The following is a 22789-nucleotide window of genomic DNA, read 5'->3' on the forward strand; positions in this document are numbered from 1 at the left end:
TTGGCATTCTCTGTCTTGAAGATTTATCACTCTGATCTCTGTTTTCATCTTCACGTGGCGTTCTCTCTGTGTCTCTCTGTTTCCAAAGTTCCCGTTCTTATATGGACACCAGTTATGTTGGATTAGGGCCAACCTTAATGATCTCATTTTAACTTGATTACCTTTGAAAGACCCTATCTCAAAAAAAAGTGACATTGGGAAGTCCTGGGAGTTAGGAATTCAACATAGCTTTTTGAGGGGGATGCAGTTTAACCCATAACCATAGTGACAGTGGATCTAGAGAGAAAGAAAGGATTTTAAGACATGGGGGAAGTAAACTTAACAGTCTTGATTGATTGGGACTCATGGGGTTTGACTTTTGAGCTATTGGACAGTAAGTATCATTTACTTAGATGGAGTTTACAGAGAGAAGATCCCATTTGCAGGCTGAGCAATAGGAAGACAATTAATTCATTTTTCCATGTTAAATACGGTAGGCCAGTGAAATGTCCAAGTGACGCTGCATGGGGAGTTGGGCTGGAGACACAGATTTGAGAATCCATATTCTGTTTCTGCCCATGGAAGTGCCCAGGAAAGTTTGTACAATGAGACTCAGATCCAGGACAGAATATTAAGACTCTCTGACATTTATGGGAATGTGAATGGGAGAGAAATCTGAAAAACAGCAGCGCCCAAATAGGAGATACAAAAATTGTTATGCTTACAGGGGAAGAGTTTTTAAAGAAGGGGGAAATGAGGATTGATTCAACCGTTTCGGATTCTCCTGAGAGGTCAAGGAAGATGAGAACCAAAGTTTCTACAGGGTGGTGACAAGCTGCTTGAAGCCATGGCAAGGGCAAACTCAGCACCTTGGGTGGGGGCGGAGTGGAGCGCTGTGAGCCAGCGGGAGGTGAAAAATGACGGCGATGGAAGTGGGCGACTCCCCTTAGATGGGAGCTGGGCAAGAGCGAAAGAGAGCCGTGTCTGCACTGCAAGCCTGATTGAAGATTTTTTTGGTTTGTTTTTTGTCTTGTTTTGATCTGTTTTTAAGACGGATGAGACCTGCGTTTGTACAAAAACCAATGACAAGAAGGAATGGAGGGGAAGGTTTAAGATATGGGAGAGAGGACACTCGGAAAAGTAAATCTCTAGAGAAATTGAAAATCGATGGCATCCTGAGCATTTGCAAGGGTTCACCTAAAATAGGGGAAAACAAAACAAAACACCTCTCTGAATGCCTTAAGGGAGGAGATGGGATGGAGTGAGGCTGCATGATTCCAGTCTTTTTGCAAGAGGTTCCCAGCCTGTATGATAAAGGGTGAAAGTACAGGCGATAGGTACCACTCTTGATTTCTCTGTATTTCTCTGTATTTTTGTGAATCAAAGAAAACAGTGTTAACAGTGAAGCTTTGAAAGGTACTGTCTCTGCCACTTGTGCTCTTTGTCCGGCTGGAGAGGAGGGTGCAATGGAAAGATTTCATGTGGCAGTAGTTCGCAGACTTATCAAGTTTTATAAGTGAGGGCTTAGCATATCTAAACAAAAAGTTGCGTATCCAGTTTGGGATTTGATGGTAACAAACATACTACACTTACTTCACTTTACCTTGGCATATTGGGGTCTTTTGCCAAAGTCTATAATAGCACTAATATTTCCAGGGTTTTAGTCGACTTTACAAAGTGGTTTTACTTTTAGATTATATCAGCAAATTATACAGTTTCCTTTACTGATTTAAGGGAAAGACAAATATACTTGCTTATAAAGCTGAATTTTTTTTAATAGGTATTCAGTTAAAGTTGCATTACCACATCCTGTTACAATACACGTATGCACATCCAAACCAGATGCATTCATCAAGATACAGGTCCTAGAGAATGAAGAAACTATCGTGAGCTCCACTGGGAAGGGCCAAGCCATAATCCCAGTGATTAACTTCTTGGGAAATGAAAAAGCTTTGAGCTCCCAGTGTAAGTGTCTTTTTAAATTGGTTATTTAGATCCATAAATAGATATTTATGTTTATGTAACTGATTTTAAAAATGTTTTCTTTAAGATAAACTAGCGAGTAAACATTTAAATCTGTAAAACAATATTCTAGTAAAAATATTTATATTTTAAAAATATAAATATATAGTAAAAATATATTTAAAAACTATTGCATTTGTATGTCAAATTAGTCTCTGAAGATTGATAGATTTATTATAATTGTACTTTCAAGACTATCTTATTACATGAATCTTCTTAGATTTCTGGATAAGAAATAGCATTTTTATTATTTTGAAAGAATTTTTTACTTTTCTTTTATTCTCCATTCATTATTTTTAGACAATTTCTACTTATTAAAATTAACAGGAACTTTAAAGTTATTGCTTTCAATGGAATAGTTACAAGAGTTATCAATTACTAAAATAAAATTATTTCCAAAATAATGGATAACAGTGATACTGTGAGACATACTTTCTGTTATTTTAGTAACTTGATTCTGAGTATAAAAATAACATGTGCCCAATGTAGAAAATATGGAAAAATAGAAAATTGTAATCAAAGGAACATGAAATTCATTGTAATCTTGCTACCCAGAAAAAGTACTGTTAATTAATTTTAGCTCTTATGCATCCATTCTCCATTTTTGCATTTACATTTTAAACAAAACTGAGATTTTATCTTTTTGAGAATTGGTATTTTTTTCTTAAAACAACTTTTTTCTTATTTGTTGCATTGGTTGGGACCTCCAAACCTGCATTAAATAAGAGTTATGGTGATACATTTCCTTTTCCTCAGTAGGAAGGTTTATAGCATTTACCACCAAGTATTAACGTCTGTCATTGACTTCTAATAATTGCCCTTTATAAAATTTAAGTTCTTTCTATTGATAGCTAAGAATTGTAATATGAAATGGATTTGGAACTTTATTAATTACCTTTTTGTTGTTTATAGAAATCAACAAATTTTACCCCCTTTGAACTTCATAAATTAATTTTTAATTTTGAACCATTCTTGGAATAAAACCTATCTATGATGTTTTAATTCATCTCTATGTTTGGAATATCCTATTTTATTTAGTTTGTTAGATCATATAAATAACTGTCTATCTCTATGGGTGTTTTTCTGTGTGTGCACCATACACTACTCTTTTCAGGTTCTCAAGTTAGAATTATGACAAATTCTTGAAATTAATTTGGAAACTTTCTAATTTTGGAAGCCGTTTAAATATTACAGGAATCATTTTTTTTTTTAAGTTTATTAAGTTGGACCTCAAAAACTATCTAAGTCTGATGTTTTCAGGGGATGACTTTTTCTTTGTTTTTAATTCCTTTGTAATAATTTCCAAACTTTCTATCTTTCATTTTTACCATATATATTTTTATTTAAAAGTAACAGTTTCATCTGGTATTTCAAATGTATCTGCATACATTTGTATATAGGTTCCTTTTATAATTTTAAAATCTCTTCTGAATATGTTTGTATGGTCATTTTGAAATATTATTATTTATTTGTGTTTTTAGAAATGTATTCCTGATCAGACTTTTCAAAGGTTTCTCTGTTTGTCTCTTAGAATAACTCTTGGACTCATTAATCAAGCCTGTTGGCTTTTTATGTGTGTAATCTGCTTTATCAATATTCATATTTATCTTTTAACACTTTCTCTCTACTTTTTAAATTTAGTCTAATGGTTTTTTTTTGCTACCTTCACCAGTTGAAAGTTTAGTTCATATTTTAAGTCTTGGTTTTAAGTCAACATTTTTAATGATATACATTTTTCTAAGTATAGCTATATATATTACATTATATTTTATAGCAAGCTACAAAATTTCTATGTAATGTCGTTGGCTATGGTCTACAATATAATTCTTATTTTCTCTTTAAATTTAAACATTGATAATATTTTTACAATTTCAAAATAATAAAATAGATTTGGTTAGCCTTTTGTTATTAATATCTGATTAAATTTTGTGGCGCTAGAGAGTGTGACTTATGTATTTTCTACTTTGAGGATTTGATTCATATTTTTCCTGTGGCCTGATTCAAATCAGTTTTGCTTAGTGTTACACTGAGGTTTATGAAGAACATGTCTGCTCTGTTTTGGAGGTAAATAGTTTGATGTCTAAATACATGCACCCTCTTTCTAATAAAAAGAAAACTTGCTACTTGTAATATTTAAAAATTTCAGGATTGTCATTTATATTTTATTTTATTGGCAGGTAAGTTTCTGAGAAAGGTATGTTACGACCTCTTACTTTCATTGTAAAATGTATAAAAATTTATCTCTAGTAGTTTTAGTTTTACATATTTATATGCTATGTTGCTAGTTGTGTAAAGTTTCACATTAGCTTCATATTTTTTGATACGTTGTATTTTTAAAATGAATACAAAGCAGGCTTTCCTCAACTTTAATAGGTTGTCTGATACTAACACTGATTCTTCCGTTATCATTTGCCTGTACGCTTTGTTCATCCATTTAGTTTTTCAATCTTTCTCTTATAAAGGGGTATTTTTTTCTACTCAATCCAAGATTTTGGCCTGTAAAATAGAGTAATGTAACACATTTAAATTTATTTTGATAAATATGCTTTTTCTGAATTCTGCTATCATGTTTTATTTTTGTAACTGATTGTATCTTCTAGTTGACCTTAGTGTAACTATTTGGTAGCCAGGACCCTTCCTGGACTCATTGTTCCCAATAGTGTTTATGCTGATTGTCTTAAGTGTACAAGCAAATTACTAAAAAGAACTGTCTTTTTACCTGTGTTCTATTTATATGTTTCTTGTTTTGGTTTTTTTTTTTTTCTTTTTAAAATGGATGCACCCAAAGGAAGGCTCTCTTTATCCTCTCTTATTAACCCTGGAAAGAATGTGTGAGTTGTCATTGTAGCCTAGGGATATACCTTTCCAATATGAATAAGAATTTGGAGGAGCAGAGAATTGAGAAGACACCACACTGTGATGGCACAACTAGGGCGCAAATGTAGCGCATTAGACATAGGGAGGTGGGAAATGCACTATGTTATACTTGTAAGGCTGAGCTTGGGTAAAATTGCAAATTAAGCAGTTCTTTTGATTGTACCTCCTTTCTCCCATCATTTGCCCTTCATCCCTGAGTATGCCCTGAGTCATTTTCAGTACTCAGTTCACATTACTACTTTGTGGTTTTTCATTCAAATCTGCCTGCACGCCATTTATAGATTTTCTATCATTCGGATGTGTTAAGACCATGAGAGTACTAAGCATTGCTAGTCTGAATACCACTCTTTCTCTTTAAGATGGCTTTATTTTCTGTGCTCTAATCCATTCTATATGGGTTTCATAGTTTACTTCATGCAGGAATACCTTAATTCTAAAACTTCAGTAGGCACCTATGTGCAACTCTCCTATGCTGTTTATGGCCTCATGTTTTCTCTAAATAATTAGTTACCACCAAGATTCCTCTCCAAATCTTTTAATTTAAATTTGTGGAGGCAAACACTGTTTATAGTTTGTCATATAGTTTATTGTTATTACACTTCAAAATTTACCATTTACAAGAGAATTATACATAAACATTTGAAATAATTTTATGTTTATTTCTGGCATAGAAAGAGACAGAAAAAATGGAGTAGAAGGACAATTGGAACAGAATTCAGAAATTAATCCAAAATTAGAGCCATCATCCTTGATTGTTCTTCTTTTACAAGATATTTCTATTTTTATATTATATTTCTAGATGAACTTTATTACATTTTTTTCAAATTCCCCTCAAACCACACAAAAATCTATCATTGTTTTCCTTCTCTTTGCCTTGAATATATAGGTTAGTTAATTTAAGGAGAACTGATACATTTATAGTATTGAATTTGTATGCAAGTAGAGAATATTTCTTTCCATTTATTCATGACTTCTTTTATGTTTCTCAGAAAACATTTAAAAATTTCTCCATGGAGATTGACAGAGTTGTTATTGTGCATTAGATATTTTCTTTATTTAGATTTCAGACAGGATATTATTTTTAAGGGGATGCTGTCAATTTGTGTTTATGAATCATACAAGCGGACATTGAAATTCCTTTTTTTTCTAAACACTTTTCTGTTGCTTCTCTTGGAAACATATCCATTTATGAATTATTTACTATATATATTTCTGGAGTACCCCCACCAAAAGTACATGCATAAAAATATATGTGTGTGTGTTATGTTTGTAGTGGAACAGGATATGGCGGACTGTGTACGTATTCTGTAAGCAAATATTCTGTGGTACTAAAGAAGAAATACACTCCATTACAGAGATGTAGAGGCTCTGAAGTGAGCCAGCAACAAAATCTTAAAATACAGTCCTCTTTAGGTTTTGTATTATCTCACGGTAATTTTAAAGAATGTCCGTCTATCTCATATAATTTTCAGGAATAAAATCTTATACCAGTACTCATGCCGTAGGGTTAATATAAAACTTGTAATTTCTCCCAAAATTTACAATCTAAGCAATTGAGTGTTTGAGGAAGTACTATGGACTAGGAATAGTAAAATATTTTATTTTATATGGTTGTATAATATTCAATGTGTTGATAATATATCATAATTAACGTAACCAGTCTCCTACTGATAGTGATTTGTGATAATACTAATCTTTTGTTTATACACAGTGCTGAGTTTTTTCTTTAAAAATTTATGTGTATAATTTTCTGAACTTGTGTATGTATATGTATTGGATAAATGCTTAAAAGTAGAACTACTGGGTCGATGGGTACATGCAGCTTTAACTTTGGTATATACTGTCAAATCGCTCACCAAGAGTTTTGGTAAATTTCCCTTCTTTTATCCATACTCCCCTGAATGACAGTGAATTATCATATTTCTTGACTTTTGTCAATCTGAATGCTAAAAATATTAATTTTTATTTCGCTTGTTAGTGAAGTTTAAGCATGTTTTTATATATCCTCCTTTTATATTTCCTTCTTCATAAACTTTTTTGTGTGCTTTGTCCACTTTTCTATTGGAATTAGATTTTTTTTCTAATTGATTTGTGGACTCTGTTGTATTAAGGAAAATTTTTCCTTTTTTCGTATGTGTTTCATATATTTTTGGTAAAGAATGGTCATGAATGACTGACTGAATATCTGAAGGAGGTAATGAAGGAATTACTTCACAAGGACAGAGACTTTGTGTCATTCATTTTTGATTTTTTATAGAAATATAATTTATATGCACAAATCTAAGTTGATGAGTTTTGATAAGTGCATACACTAGTGTGACCCACACCCCTAACAAGATATAGATCATTTCTATTACCCAGAAAGATCCCTCAGGCCATTTCCATTCAATTCCCCAACCCCTATAGAGGCAACCGCTGTTCACATTTCCACCAAGATAGAATAGTTCTGCCTGTAATAGGACTTCATGGAATTGGAAGCATGTACATACTCTTTGCCCTGGTATTTTTTGCTAATCATAATGTTTTTAAGAGACATCCATGTTGTTACTACTCTGTTCCTTTTTATATTGTTGAGTATTATTCCATTATATGGATATACCACACTTTGTTTATCCATTCTTCTTTTGAACATATGAGTTTATTACACTTTTAGGATATGGTAACTAAAGCTGCCAAGAACATACTTGTATAAGTCTTTTTTTTAGCGGGGGGAGACTTGTGTTTTCATTTCTCTTGAATCAATACTCAGGAGTTGAATTAATGTGTCATGGTTTGACATAGGTAAATATATTTATATATTTTTTTAATTGCCAAAAAGTTTATCAAAGGGACTGTATCATTTTAGACTCCCACCAGCAAAGTATGAGATGTCTGGTTTCCCCCTATTTTTTCTGACGTTTGTTGTTGTCAATGTTTTTGATTCTAGTCATTCTGGTGGGTAGGTAGTTATATTTCTTTGTAGTTTAAATTTGCTAACAAGTGATGTTGAGCTCTTTATGTTTGCTTATTGGCCATAAGTATAACTTAGTGGGTGAAGTGTCCATTTGCACATTACACTTATACTTTTAATGGTTTGTCTTTGCTCTTTATTTTATCTGGATACAAGTCCTTCATCAAATACATACTTTGCAAACATGATCTCTTAGTGTAAGATTTGCCTTTTCACTTCCTTAATAATTTTTGAAGAGCAGAAACTTTTAACTTTGATGAAATCAAAGTTGTCATTTAAGAGAAAATCACTGGTGCAGTTTGTATTTTATCTAAGAAATCTTTTCCTAATCCCAGGGCATGGATATTTCATTTCATGTTTTATGCTAGAAGTTTCATAAACTTAGCGTCTATGTTTAATTTTATGATCCTTCTTGAATTATTTTTTGTGTGTGACATAAAGTGGATGGTCAACGTTCTTTTTATTCCCATATGGATGTCCAGTCGTTCTGGCACTATATGTTGGAAAGCCAATATTTTCTCCACTGCATTACTTTCACACGTTTGTCAAAAATCAATGGACTGTGTGTGCATTGATCTAAATATCTACTCTTAGTCAAATACCACATTTTCTTGAAAATTGTAGCTTTAGATTTGGGAAGGGATTGTGTTGAACTTGGGGAGCATTGGCATCTTAACAATATTGACTTTTCTGGTCCATGAACACAAAGTATTTCTCTCAATTTATTTTAGTCTTTAATTTCTCTCACCAGTGTTTTATACTTACGATGGACAGATTTTGCACATACTTTATTAAATTTATACCTAAGTATTTTATTTTTATAGGAACTCTATCTAGGACTAAGAATACACATACTTCAGATCACTTGATATCTGTGTTAGTTTCCTAGGGCTGCTGTAACAAATTACCACAAACTGAGTAGCTGAAAACAACAAAAATTTATTCTCTCACAGTTCTGCAAGATAGAAGTCCAAAATCAAGGGGTTATCAGGGCCACACTCCCACTGAAGTCTCTACAAGAGAATCTTTCTGTGCCTCTTCCAGCTTTTGGTGGCTCCTGGCATTCCTTGCCTTGTGACAGCATGACTCTGCAAATCTCTGCCTCTGTATTCACATGGCCTTCTTCTTTCTGTGTGTCTCTATGTTTTCTCCTTTTCTGTGTCTTTAAGGACACCTGTCATTGGATTTTGGGCCATGCTAATCCAGGTCGATCTCATCTTGGGATCCTTACCTTAATTATGACTGCAAATACCCTTATGTCAAATAAAATCACATTCTGAGGTTCTGGGTGGACATATCTCTTTTGGGGGGTCACTATTCTACCCACTACAATATTATACCATGGATCACTTAGATGCTGTTCAATTTTTTTCTTCACTGTCTGCTTCTATTTAGATCATTTCAGTTGCATGATTTAGGTTTACTAATATTTTCTTCTGAATTTGGCAATGTGTTTTTTCAGTCCATCTAGGAATGTCTCATTTCAGATATAGTCATACTTAGGATTTTATTTTGATTCTTTATATATTTAATTTTTCTGTTGATATTCATTGTTTGTTCTTTCATTATGTTGATCTTTTCCATTAAATCCTTAAACACATTTTTAATCATTATTTTAAGGTCCTTGTTTGCTAAGTCCAGCATTATGTCAGCTCTATGGTTATTTCCATTGACTTTTTCTCAAGTTATAGTCCCGTTCTCTGCTTCTTCATATATCAAATAGATTATGTTCTGTACATTGTATATGCTACATTGCTAAGAGTCTAGATTATGCTCTCTTCATTGAAAGATTGCTGGATTTCATTCTGGCAGGCAGTTTATTGACAGTTTAGCTTAATCCTATAAAGACTTTGGTTCTAAACTTTCTTAAGTCGAGTCTAGAGTTTCCATTGCTCCAGGATTAGAGTAGCTCTACCCTTAAAGAATAGCCTTTCTTGAGTCTCAACTGAATGCCCCGTATGTCTATTAAATTTCCCTCATTTTGGCAGAACTCCAATGTCTCCAATGTCTCTCAACACCGTGCAACCTTCAGAATCTCCGTTAAGCCCACAGTCTCCCAGGAGTTGTTGTCTGCCAGCAACTATTAGGTGTTTGTGCAAATGAAGTTTCCAATTCTGCTAAAGACTCAAGTGGACCCCATGCTTCTCTCTGGGCTCCTTTGCTGCTCAGATGCCTCCTCTCTGATACCCCCCTTCACAAATTTTAGTTGTCTCAGGAGCCCCAAACTCCAATCGTTTCTTCCCAAATCTGGCAAAACTGTTTACTGTTTGGCCTCCGCTTCCCTGTGCTGCAGTTGAGATGGTGCCCACAGGCAGAAAGCTGGGGAAGTGGAGAGACCCATCTTGTATGTTTTTCTTCTCTTAAGGACCACAGTCTTGGGCTATGTATTGTCCAATGGCTTAAAACAGTTGCTTTATACATTTTGTCCAATTTTATCATTTTTTATGGTGCATTTATTTTTAATAAATGCAATGCTCATTATTGTGTCATGGCTGGGTTTGGAATTTCCCTGTGTCATTCACTTATGTTCCCTCAATACACATTTGATTAATTAGTTAATAACTTTCAGCATGTTTCTATTTTTATCCTTTCCAATGGTACTTATATTATCTGTTAATTATAAAATAATGAATGTAGAAATTAAAAAGTAAAATGAAACTCTCTTATAAGTGTGACAACGTACATACATATAGTATTAAACACTGAAGAAGTCAGAGTGTATAGTATTAGTTTAGTGTTATTCTAGTGGCACAGAATGAATGAGAAATTGTTGAAGTGCTGTATAGTCTTTTAGTAATCACTGTTTTCTCAGAATATGCATTGCTCTGTGCAAGTCACATACTATTATAGTAAGTTTTAAGACCATAATATTTCTAAGAAGCCAATGATGTTGGTTTTTAACTCATTAAAACAAAACAAATTGACCTGTTCCTTTGCGTGTTGTATAAAAGGGTACAACTAAATAATACAGTCAGTAGTAACTATACATTTCACATATTTTAACTTAAATATTAATATTTCTCCTATTTAGCTAGCAAGCAAATTCTTTTAAGTCATGCTTCATCCAAGAAAGAGCAAGAATTGTACAACAAGAAGAAATCTGCCCAGGGGAGTCAGAAATCCTACAAGGGTAAACTTGCAAGTGCAATAGTTGACACTGGTCAGCCTATTTTGGAAGAGGAAACTATCAGTGTGCCCACCATAGATGAAAATGCTAGCACGCCACAGCAGGTATATCTATGCTTAAAAGAATTATTCAGTGGTACTGCTCCTAAAAATCTAAAATAAATTACAACCATTCTCTTCCTAAAAATTGTCAATGTATAATACTTTCTATATGCAATGCCACTAGTATATAACCAGAATTGATGAATTAGACATTATTGAACTGTTTTTCTATGCCAAGATTTTTAAATATGTGTGTGGCAAATTTTATCTGTACTGTAACCCTATAATGTAGATGTAATTATGTTATGTTACGTATAAGTTAACAGAAGCTATATAACTTTGAAAAAGGTCACATATTAACAAAAGCTGACTTGTATGTGGCTTAAGTTAAAGAAATAAAGGACAATGCATATAATTTAAAGGAGTAGAAGAAAATATGACCTATCCATTGGAAGCCAAAAAAAAAAAACATAAAAAGAAATGAAAATAAAATGCCAGAAATAAATCATACTATGACAATAATTACAATAAATACAAATGGTTTATTAATCAATTAAAAGGATAAGATTTTAAAGTTAGATAAAAAATAAGATCCAACTATAAGTAGCCTAAAAGTGACATTTTAAACAAAATGGCACAGAAAGTTTAAAGTTGAGTGAAGAGAGAGCTGTGATATTTTAATATATCAACACATAGAATCCATGAGGGATATTATATAAAAATAAAAGGAGGAATGAAACAAATAAATATGACCTTAACTAATATATAAGTACCTAACTGCACAGACTCAATGAATAAAAAGCAAAAATTATTAGAGCTACAAAGAAAAAGAGATGTTAACAATTAATACTTGAAGATTTTAACACACACCTCTCAGAAACTGATAGATCAAGGTGAAAAACAAAATATGTTTATCATTAGGCTTTAAAAATTTTAAGTGTAAGCTTAATCCTTTAGATATCTATATAGAACATTTCACCTAATAAATAGAGAATATACTTTTTCATAGCATGTACAAGAACCTTCAGTAAAAATCAAATGATATTGTATAGATGTTTTCTGAACATAATGAAATAATATAGAAATTAATAATTAGCAGCAAAAATCCCATAAAGGTGGAAACAAAATTAAATATACTAAATAGTCCTTTAGTTAAAAAGAACATGAAAAAAGGAATTATGAAATACAAAGGATTCAATAACCATAAAAAACTACAAATCAAAATTTGTAGGCCACATCTAAAGTAGCATTCAATGAAGTGTTGACTTTTAAGTTAATTTATCAGAAGAATGAATGATCAAAAACAAATGAGCCAAGCTATTGAAACAAAAAGTTAGAAAAAGAGCAAAAGGATAACTCAAAGACAAAAGAAGAAAAAAATTTAATAAAAGGAGGGTGAGAATTAATGAAATGGGGAACAAAATTTAGGAAGATCAATAAACTCAGCTTTTTTAAGATTAATAAAGTACACGTGCTTCTTGTAAGACCAATCAAGAAAGAGAAAGAAAATATAAATAAATCAAATACAGAACAAAAAAATAGGGTGGAGGTATAACTGCAAATAACAGGTTTTTAAAAAAATTTTAAGGGTTGTGCACAAGTCTATACTAGGAAATGTAGAATTTAGAAAAAAAATGCTAGATTTATAGGGCAAGAGGAGGAATGGAAAAGCTACTTCACTAGAAAATATAAAATAATAATAATAATGAATAATAAAACTGAAATGATCATCAAATCTTGCTTTTCCAAAAAGCCACAGGCCCAGCTCTTTTTACAGAATGGATCTAACAGACTTTCAAGGAGCAAGTTGTTCTAAAAAACAGAAAAACAATACAAACTTGACAGTCCTTTTTAGGAGATTAATGTAATCCTGATTCCAAAACTGATAAGAGTAACAAAAGTTAAATAACTAAATTTCATCTATAAACATGGATGCAAAAATTGTAAATCCTAGAATACATAATGGCAGGTGGTGTTGGGATTGTGAGGATAAACTTTTAAAGACTGTGATGTTACAGAATTTTGGAGAACATCTGACAGTATTTAATAAATTATGATTGTATAATCCAGAGAAATATGCAAGTATTATGTGCCTAAAATAATAAATTAATTGGCACATATTACGTTCTTATATTCTTATCGTTTGTGTTTAAACATCGCATTATTTCACAGGTTTACAAGTATATCATACAGTGTTTGGTGTTGTATAACAGTTGGCCTCTCACCGAAAGTCAACTGATGTTTGTTCAAGCACTGAAAGACTTAGAGAAAAGTGATAGCAAAGGTATGTCACCCTAAATATTATTCATGCATTTTATATAAATATTTAATAGTAAATGTGTCATGTAATTATTAAAACGTTATTGCCTGTGATTTGTATTTTATATCCAGTGGCATTTCCTGTTTTGTTAATTGACTACATATTTTGAAATCTTTACTGCTTGGTTTATAAGAACCAAAAATATATGATAGTTTAGACCTAGTTTAAGCACCTTTTGTCTAGTTAGTAAAAGTTACTTGATGATTATCTAAGAAATGTACAGAACACTTTTCTACTTATAAAATTATATTTGTCCGAGTTGTTGAGAATGCATAACCCTGAAGATAAGTCCTTAAAATATTTAAAAGAAAGAGAATCTCCTAGTGAAAGAAGATTCAGCTTTATTTTTCAAAAAGCTACTCTTGATATTCCTGAACAGAAATGATAGTTTGATGCTTTAGAAAAAGAGAAATCTCAAATAACCTCTACCCCTAAGCTTTATATCACATTACACAATATAATAATTGTATCTGAAGGAGTATTTTCAATTTATGTTCTTTTAAAATTTTAAGCCAGATTGCCTACTCATAAAAATAACATATCTACATTATTTTTAAAATAAAATAAAGCCATATAATACAAAAGGGCATAACAGAAACACCAAAAGCTGACAAGGATGTGGAGCAAAAGGAACTCTTACGCATTGATGTTGTGAATGAACAATGGTACAGCCAATTTGGAAGAGAGTTTTGTGGTTTTTCACAAAACGAAAAACACACTTACTACATAATCCAGCAATCATACTCTTAATATTTACCCCAAAGAGTTGAAAACTGACAGTTCTGGTCCAAGATGGTGACATAGGATGCTCCTGAATTCACCTTCTCACACAGACACAAATACACAAGGAGCAATGTTTCTTTCTCTGAAAGAAACCCAGAAACTAGCTGATTGATTCCTACACATCGGGCAACAAACAAAAACATTACATCAAAACACGTAGGAAAGACTGAGATACACTCTCACCATAAACCCCGCCCCACCACAGTGACATTCAGTTGGAAGGAAACTTACAACTTCCCAAGTGAAGGGTTTGGACCCAACATCTAGAGCCCCAACTTTTAAGACTTCCACCTGAAGGACTGGTCCCAAAACCACCTTATGTGTTCAGCAAAGCTATTCTTATTTTTTTTTTTTTCCAGGAAAATTCATAGTACCAGTAGATTTTACATTACGTTCCTGAGTACCAGGGATTTTAGTAGATCAGAGTGAGACTCAAACCCCATTTTTCCATCTATGTGGGCTCTTTCATGAGTTGGCTGTAGCTCTTGATGCTTCTGATTTCTATATTATAATATTCAGTTATGCCTGTCTTGATGAGTTAAAAATAGTCGTTGCTACTATTGTTTATAGCAATTATAAATGTGAACTCAGACCCTACGTGATAGGGAATAAATAAACCCAGAATAAATCATGAAAATAAAACTGCAGAAAGAATCTTACTAAATTCAATTGGGGATCTTGTTCACAGGGAAAACCTGTTTCTAAATAATGTTCCAATGAGATACAAGAACATGCAATGACAAGGGAGGAAATATTTGTAAAAACATTTAAACTTTTCAGGGAAAGACAGCACTGTATAGTACAATGCTGTTAGAATACTGAATGAGTTGCTTTCTTTTCATCTCTCCAAAGTAAACTGTTAATGTCTAAAAAGGTATAAAATACCTTAAAATACCCTGAAGTCTAGTCAAATGTATATTTTTAAATTTCCGTGTGTATTTTCTTCAGTAATTAGAAATTTGTTCCCAATATTTATAAGTTGTGTGAAGTAGGTAAAATTATGTAAATTGGGGACATTCAGAAAAAGAAGAAATGACACTCTGAAATAGGAGGAGGGCGGGGGGAATAGTTTGTACAATGACGTCTTAAAGAATACCAAGCATGGGAAATGAACTGTTGCCTGGGAAGTGGAAGTGGGGAGAAGGAGGATGTGTCTCATAAGATGCCCAGGAGCCCGTTTTGGACACATGTGACCCACAGGACCACCCACCAGGCATCAGGTGAGACCCAAGAGAGGCTGATTCTTGTCAGACAAACATGAGGAAGAAAGGAACAAGGAAAACTATGCACATGTCTGGATATTCGAGGCCGTTCCCCTTCTCCTTCTAGGTTGGAAATGATGAGGAAGAAAGATTCAGAAATGTTTTCCCATGCTTAGTTCACAGAAATGCGTTATTGTTAATATTAAGATTTTGTATACCATTAGACATTGGCAACCCTAAATTGCCACCACTCTTCAAAAATATATGAGTGAGTGGGAGACAAAAAGGGATACACACAGAAAAAATACGAAGAGTATTTACCAAAAATGTTAAAGTGATTATTTCTGGGTACTGGAATTATTAGTAATTTTACTTTCTTATTTATATTTTTCAGTATCTAAAAACAAAATTAAATTTAAAATTAAAAATGTATAAATCAGAAGTTTTAAATGAGCACATACTATTTTAATCAAAAAATGCAAAGAATATACTTTTATTTTGTAAACAAAAAGAAAACTCTGCAAAGACTTAGAAGTTTAATTATTATGATTATGATTTCTTTTAGTGCTATTATGCACCTCTTACTCTACTAAGTACTTTTCACGCGTTATTCTCAATTCTCTGGGAGGTGGTTATTACCATTCCAGTTTTAAACATGAAGAAATAAGGCTTGGACGCAGTAAATAATTTGCCTAAGTTTAAACAGCTAGGAAGGAGCAAAGTGAAGGTTTTAACCTAAATCTGATTTACTCCAAAGCCCAGAATCTTTCCACTGTACCATGTAAGCTCTTAGAGACTTTCTAGCCAGTAGTGTTGCCATAGTTGTGATGGTGGTCCTGTAGTAGCTGCTAACGTTTATGCCAGATGCTTTCTTAGGGCTTTTTTTTTTTTTTTTGGTGAGGAAGATTGGCCCTGGGCTAACATCTATGCCAGTCATCCTCTATTTTATATGTGGGACACTGCCACAGCATGGCTTGATGAGCAGTGTGTAGGTCTGCACCTGGGATCCAAACCCACAAACCCCAGGCTGCCGAAGCAGAGTGCGCGACCTTAACCACTACATCACCGGCCAGGCCCCCTCAGGCTGTATCTATATTGACCCAATTAATCCTCACAATAAAACTAAGAGGCAGATGATATTACCATTATCATTTTACACACTAGAAAACTGAGGCACAGACTATTTATGTAACTTGCCTCTGGTCACACAGCTAGTTACTGCCATAGCTAGGATCTTGAATGGGAATTAATTATCTGGCAAGGGCTTTTGAACAGGAAAAAAATATATATATATATGGTAGTACCAATTTCGGATCTTTATTTTGTCCTTGATAAATGTATTTATTTAGGGAGCTGTCTGTATTTCTTCAGTGAACATAAAAATTTGTATGAAAGCTTTTATGTTTTTCCTTAAGATCTTTTATGTTTCTAAATTTAAGTTGTCCAATGCACATAGAGTTCCAGTAAACAAACCACTATAACAAACTATCATATTCAATATATTAATGAATAAATGTTAAAATCCTAGAGGAAAACCAAAGAAAAATATTAAGATCTCAGAGGAACAGGGTAGTATAATTAATGAAAGAGAATAGTGTGAAAACATAGAGTTGGGTAATGGTACAAAATTAATAATATGAATTAAGTTATTAAAAGGAAATATTAAGTGGAGAAATACAACATAGTTAGATAAACCACCCTAAGTTTGTCTGCCTGAGGCTGGGTTATTTATCACCCATAAAATTAGAATAGTAACTTTTATCTTTCAAGGTTGTTGTGAACGTTCAGGGTAATATATATGAAATTTCTAGAACCTAGTAGCACTCAAAAAATGGTGTTGTCATTATCATGTAGAAAATAAGTCTTCGGGAGTAATTATATGTCTTCCTTTTTGACATCACATTTGACAATTTTATGTGTGAATGAGCAGCTGCTAAAATTAAATTACACCTGCATTCTGTAATACATTCGTTGCTGTAAGCAGCAAACAAAGAAATTCAGAATTGAATTGTATTTAAAATAAACCAGGAAAATTTTCTATTTGAAAGAATACGTTGTCCAATCTTTTTGAAAGTTAAGCAGCTTTTGAATTCACAATAATCAGTCTCTATTATCATGTATATAGATGTGGATTTTTAGGTAGCCAATTTGTTTAAATTAAAACATATCAGTATGTCAACTTCTGTGAGCCAATTATATTTACAGAACCTACAAACTTTAATTTTGAGAGTATGATATATTTTAGAAAAATTCATTGACTAATGTTTTCAAATTATAACTTAGCTTACTTTTCAATTATAAATACTATATCAAGAATAAATTGGTCAAGTGATTTTTTTCATTACTATGTTGGTGACCTAATTTAAAATTTTATGTACATCCTGAAGTCAATGGAAATGTTGCCTCATTTACTCATTTACGCTCAACATTTAAATTCTATGAAAAATAAAATATATAATTTTTCAAAAAATTCACATCTGTATAACTCATTATAAAAAGTCAGGCCTGAAATACAGCTATGTACAATTTAAGATATTTGTGTTATGAATTTTTAGGAAGCTTGGCCTCTGGTTAACATAAGGCAACAGTGCCACCTTTAGTTATATTTCAATACCTAAGTTTTATTAAAAATTGCTTACTGAGACAGGTGACTTTGACTTAAGGAAGTAGAAATTCGAGGATCTTGAGCAGGTAGTACATAGTGATATCATGTGCCTTTATATATGGTTAGTGATGTAGTTTTAAAGTCCTTTTGCCAATATACTACATGTTTATGTTACTCGCCTGCACCTTTGAAGTTCTAATCTATTTGCAAAAGCACGTGTAAACTTTATCATTCTCAATTCAAGGTCTAATAATAAAACATTACTAGATATGTATGTATATAGATGTATATATATTCCCATTTATATTTACCAAGTGTGATTGTAGTTGGTAAATGTATACTTTGTCCTAAACAAGTGTTCTAGTTTAGAAATTATGTTAATGTGCAAATCCCAACCAGTTTTTAGTTCCTGGATTTATAAATCTAAGCACCGAATTTTAATCATAAAATTAAAATTTTGTTTCTGTAATTTTCATAAGTTGTATTATCCACTGAAGATTTCTGTCTACTGTAATCAAAGGCCTGATGCTTTCAAGTTCATTTTATCAACAGATACTCCCTGAGCATTTCCTCTCCGCAAGAGGTATATTAGTTTATTCCAATGGTCATTTCTTCTACCACTCTTCCAATTACATGAATATACAGTGTAAGAGTTACATTTTTCATAATTTTTGAGTCAGTAAGATATTTATTCTTGCATCTTACTGATATATGTCCTTCCAGCCCATACAGATTCCCTATAAAGCTTTACATACTAAAGTTAAACAATCTGATAATGAATACATACTATGAGTTCGGCATTATACTAGGTGAAACTAGGAACTTAAAATCAGGTATATAATGATATTCTGGCCTTCGAAGAATTTGTAATTTATGGGAGAAAAAGATTACCATATTTTATGCCATTAAAGAATATGCAAATTATTTTATTGTATATATTACTAATGTAAGAGGAGGGGACAGTGCACACCTGCTGTGTGCCTGACACTTGAGTAGGTGCTCACGTATGTAAACTTGAATACTAGAATATGTTATTGGAATGAAATCGAATGCACCCAAATGTATGACTCAAACACTAAGATCTGTGGGTAGTAAGAAAAAGGGAGCCCCAGAAACAATGCGGAGCTTGAGATTCCATTTCAGCTGACATGTGTTAACATCTTAAAAACCCAGCTGTGTGATACTGGATATGATCCTATTTTCAATGCTCCATATGGATTATTTTAAGCCCTCTGGGCATGGTGTTAGTATCTCCATTATACAGAGAAGGAAACAAAATCAAAGAATGTAATAAACCTGCCAAAGTTAACCTATCCAGTGGCTGGTCCAGGATTCACTTGCAAGTCATTTGATTATTTGACCAAAGGATTTTCCCTAGCACAACACTTCTCAGCAGCTGGCATTGTTGGCAGAAAGGCAATTTGTCCCCTTGTAAAATTGCGGTGCTTAGAGGCCCCTTGCAGTCATGCAGGATGATCTGCCTCCAATTTGAAAGTAGCTAATAATGGGCAGCAAGCAACTGATAAGATCTGGATTCTTTACAATTACTATTTTACTTTGCTAAAGGAGTGACTTACAAGACTCCAATTTTGAGTCTGACTGAAAAGGGTCTGACATGTCCTTTGGACTTATATTTGAATGCTGGTTCAACTCTTACCAGTTGAGAGCACCTGAGTGAATTACATAACCTCTCTGAATCTGCCCTGCGGGATGCTTTGAGAATTCAAAGAGAAAGAAACATAGTAGGGATTGAACAAATATTATTAGTTCCCCTGCCATTGGGTATTTAGTCGTTAGAAATAATTAATAGAACATAAGGCAAATCTCTTCATGTTGGGCAAAGGTAATTACAGCCTCCTAAATGCAGTCCTTGGAATAGCAGCCTCAGTACCACCTGGGAACTTGAATGCAAATTTGGGGGTTCCACCCAAGACATAATAAATCAGAAACTTTAGGAGTGGTGCCCAGAAATCTATTTTTTAACAAGGCCCTTCAGGTGATGCTGATGCAGGCTAAAGTTTGAGAACCACTCTTGTGAGGGACCCTCAGCCTCATTGAATTCTAAATCATTGATATTCTTCCCTTCAGCCCATCCCTTTGCAACACTTGCTTCAAACAAAAGGGAAACTGTATACATTTCTTAAAGCAGTATTTCTCAAAGTATGATCCACAGGCCACTTGAATTAGAACCACTTGAGGTAGTTTTTAAAAATGTAAATTCCTGGCTCCCCTATCAGACTAAGGAGTTGGGATCTCTGGGGTTTGGGCTTCGAGATCTACATCCTACAGGCTCCCTGGGTGATTTATACATTCACCAGGATTGTGAGTTTCTGCATTACAGTAAGCACCACAGTACTGGAAACAAAGTTGTCTGGCAGTACAAGGTGAAAAGAACGAATTCTTCTACCCTAGTTTTTATGAGGTACTATTATCTAGTGCTGGCCACAGGTGGAACTCTAAAATACAGTTAGCTCCTGACTCTGTTGGCAGTAAGGTCTCTGGGACCTGGGTTTACTGGGGCAAGAAGCTGAGGTAGTGGTGGTGGCCACTGAAACTGGTTGAAGCCCAGTTACCTCATAAGATGGGCTTAAGATGAAGACTGGTGCTGCCCCATCTCTGTGAAGCAGGGCAGCGTGAGGAGACTCTGGAAGGAAGTAGCAGAAATAACGTGGGCTAGGATGTGCAACTACGACATACAACTATCTGCTGGGGCTTTGGGGGAAAGATAAATAAATAAAATTATAAAAAAAAAAAAAAGAAATACATGGGCTTCCATTTCTGTGCAAGCAACGTTTCTTCAACCTCAAAGTTTTTGGCTGGCAAAGGATGCCAAAAAACCAAGGAGAAAATGTGTTCTCTGCAGCCTTTCTTACTTTCTATCCTGAACTTTTGATAAAAGGTGATTTTACTGTATGGCTTCCCATGAAAATCCTTGTCTTCATTTCTTCTTTCTTCTTTATCCAGTTTCTGTGGCTCATCATCTCTACCCTTATGCCATGTCCTTCGTCTCATTGAAATAACCTTATTCTCTTTCTGTGGTCTCATTTTTCTCACTTTTCCACTCACAAGTTAAATCAGTCCATTTTTGACTTGTCCTACTTGTCACACTCAAGAGCTGACCTGCTTGGAATGGAATCTCACCTTCCTCCACAGAGATTTTTGTAATTCCATGCTGTAATGACAAGGTCTCCAGGCAACTATGAGAGATCCAGCCTATGTGAATTCTCCATTCTCTCAGGACTCTTCCCCAGACAAACAGCATGCAGAGATAACTCAGGAGGTTCAGACAAGAAAACAAGTCCAGCAGGACATCAGTGGAAATGACAGAGTAAGGACTCTGAAAACTAGCTCCTCCATAAAAACAATGAAAAAAACTTGCAGAAATGATCAGAATCAACTTTTTCAGAACTCTGGAAATTAGCAAAGGTTGTGTTAAAGAAAAACAGCCCAATCTCTTTAAAAACAGTGAGCTGTATGGCATTTTAACTTGTCCTAGTCTCATCCCCTGATCTCCAGCTCAGCAGTAGCCTTGAAAAATAACAGCCTATATTCCTCCTGGTGCAGGTAGGCAGACACCAGAGAGAGTAAAATGAAACTGGATCTCTTTTAAAGTCTCATTCGCAAAGACTCATTATTATTTGACTTGTCTGTTGATATCCTGGAAGACGTCAACTGCAGGGCTGACTCAAAATCAGCTCAGTGAAAAGCCTTCTCCCCAAGATGGGAGATAGTTCAATTGAGATTATTCATCTGAGGAACATTAAGAAAAAATGAAGGAATAAAGAAAAAGGAACAGGAACAGGTCCTCAGAGACTTGTGGAACACAATCATGTATACCAACATATACATAATGGGAACCCTAGAAGGAAAGGAGAGAAAATCATAGAAAGGCTATTTGAAGAAATAATGACTGAAATTGTCCCAAATTTGATGAAAAATATCAATTGGCACATTCAACTTGCTAAACACACTCCAAATAGGATGAACTCAAAGAGATCCACAGCTAGACACATCATAATCAAACTGTCTAAAGACAAAGACAAAGAATCTTGAAAGCAGCAATAAAGAAGTGATTCATCACATACAAGTAATCCTCAATAAGACTAACAGCAGATTCTTTATCAAAAACTAAAGAGACCAGAGCCATGGGATGACATTTTCAAAGAGTTGGAAAAAAAGATTAACCAAGAATTCTATATCCAGAAAAACTATCCTTCAAAAATAAGGGAGAAATTAAGACATTCTCAGGAAAACAAAAACTGAGAAAATTTGTCACTAACAAACCTGCCCTACAAGGAATACTAAAGGAAGTCCTTCAGGCTGAAATAAAAGGACAGTAGGCAGTAACTTGAATCCACATGAAGAAATTAAGTTCACCAGTAAAGGTAACTACATAGGTAAATATAGAAATCAATACAAATGTATTTTTTGTTTGTAACTCTGATTTCCCTCCTATCAATCTTAAAAGACAGCAGCATAGAGCAATAATTATAAATCTGTGTAAATGCACACAACATGTATAAAGACTAAATTTGTGATAATAACAGCATAAAGGGGAGACAGAACTATATAAGAACAAAGAGTTTGTATACTATAGAAATTGTATTATTCCAAACTAGATAGTTATAAATTAAGATGTTAATTGTAATCACCAGGCAACCACTAAGAAAATAACTCAAAAATATATAGCAAACAAACAAAACACAACAAGATTAAAATAGTATAGGAGTAAATATTTATTTACCACAAAAGAAGACAGTAATGGAAGAATATAAGAAAAAAAGATAAGACATATAAGAAAAGAAATAGTGAAAAAGCAGACATAAATCACCATGCCAGTAATTACATTAAATTTAATTTGAATAAACTTTCTAGTTAAAAGA

The 22789-nt window shown here is 33.4% G+C and overlaps 1 protein-coding gene across 1 annotated transcript in view; it reads left to right on the forward strand.

The window, feature by feature from the left end:
- The window catches only part of ADGB (androglobin), a 174749-nt gene that overhangs the window by 124828 nt on the left and 27132 nt on the right, over positions 1 to 22789 (forward strand). The window contains exons 27-29 of the mRNA XM_087425200.1: positions 1760 to 1944; positions 10860 to 11059; positions 13169 to 13280. Coding sequence (XP_087281326.1) covers positions 1760 to 1944; positions 10860 to 11059; positions 13169 to 13280 — 497 coding nt within the window. The remainder of the gene's footprint in view (positions 1 to 1759; positions 1945 to 10859; positions 11060 to 13168; positions 13281 to 22789) is intronic.

Source organism: Ceratotherium simum, chromosome 38 (assembly GCF_057802395.1).
Source record: "Ceratotherium simum simum isolate JZ-2026a chromosome 38, ASM5780239v1, whole genome shotgun sequence".
Classification (NCBI taxonomy): Eukaryota; Metazoa; Chordata; class Mammalia; order Perissodactyla; family Rhinocerotidae; genus Ceratotherium; species Ceratotherium simum.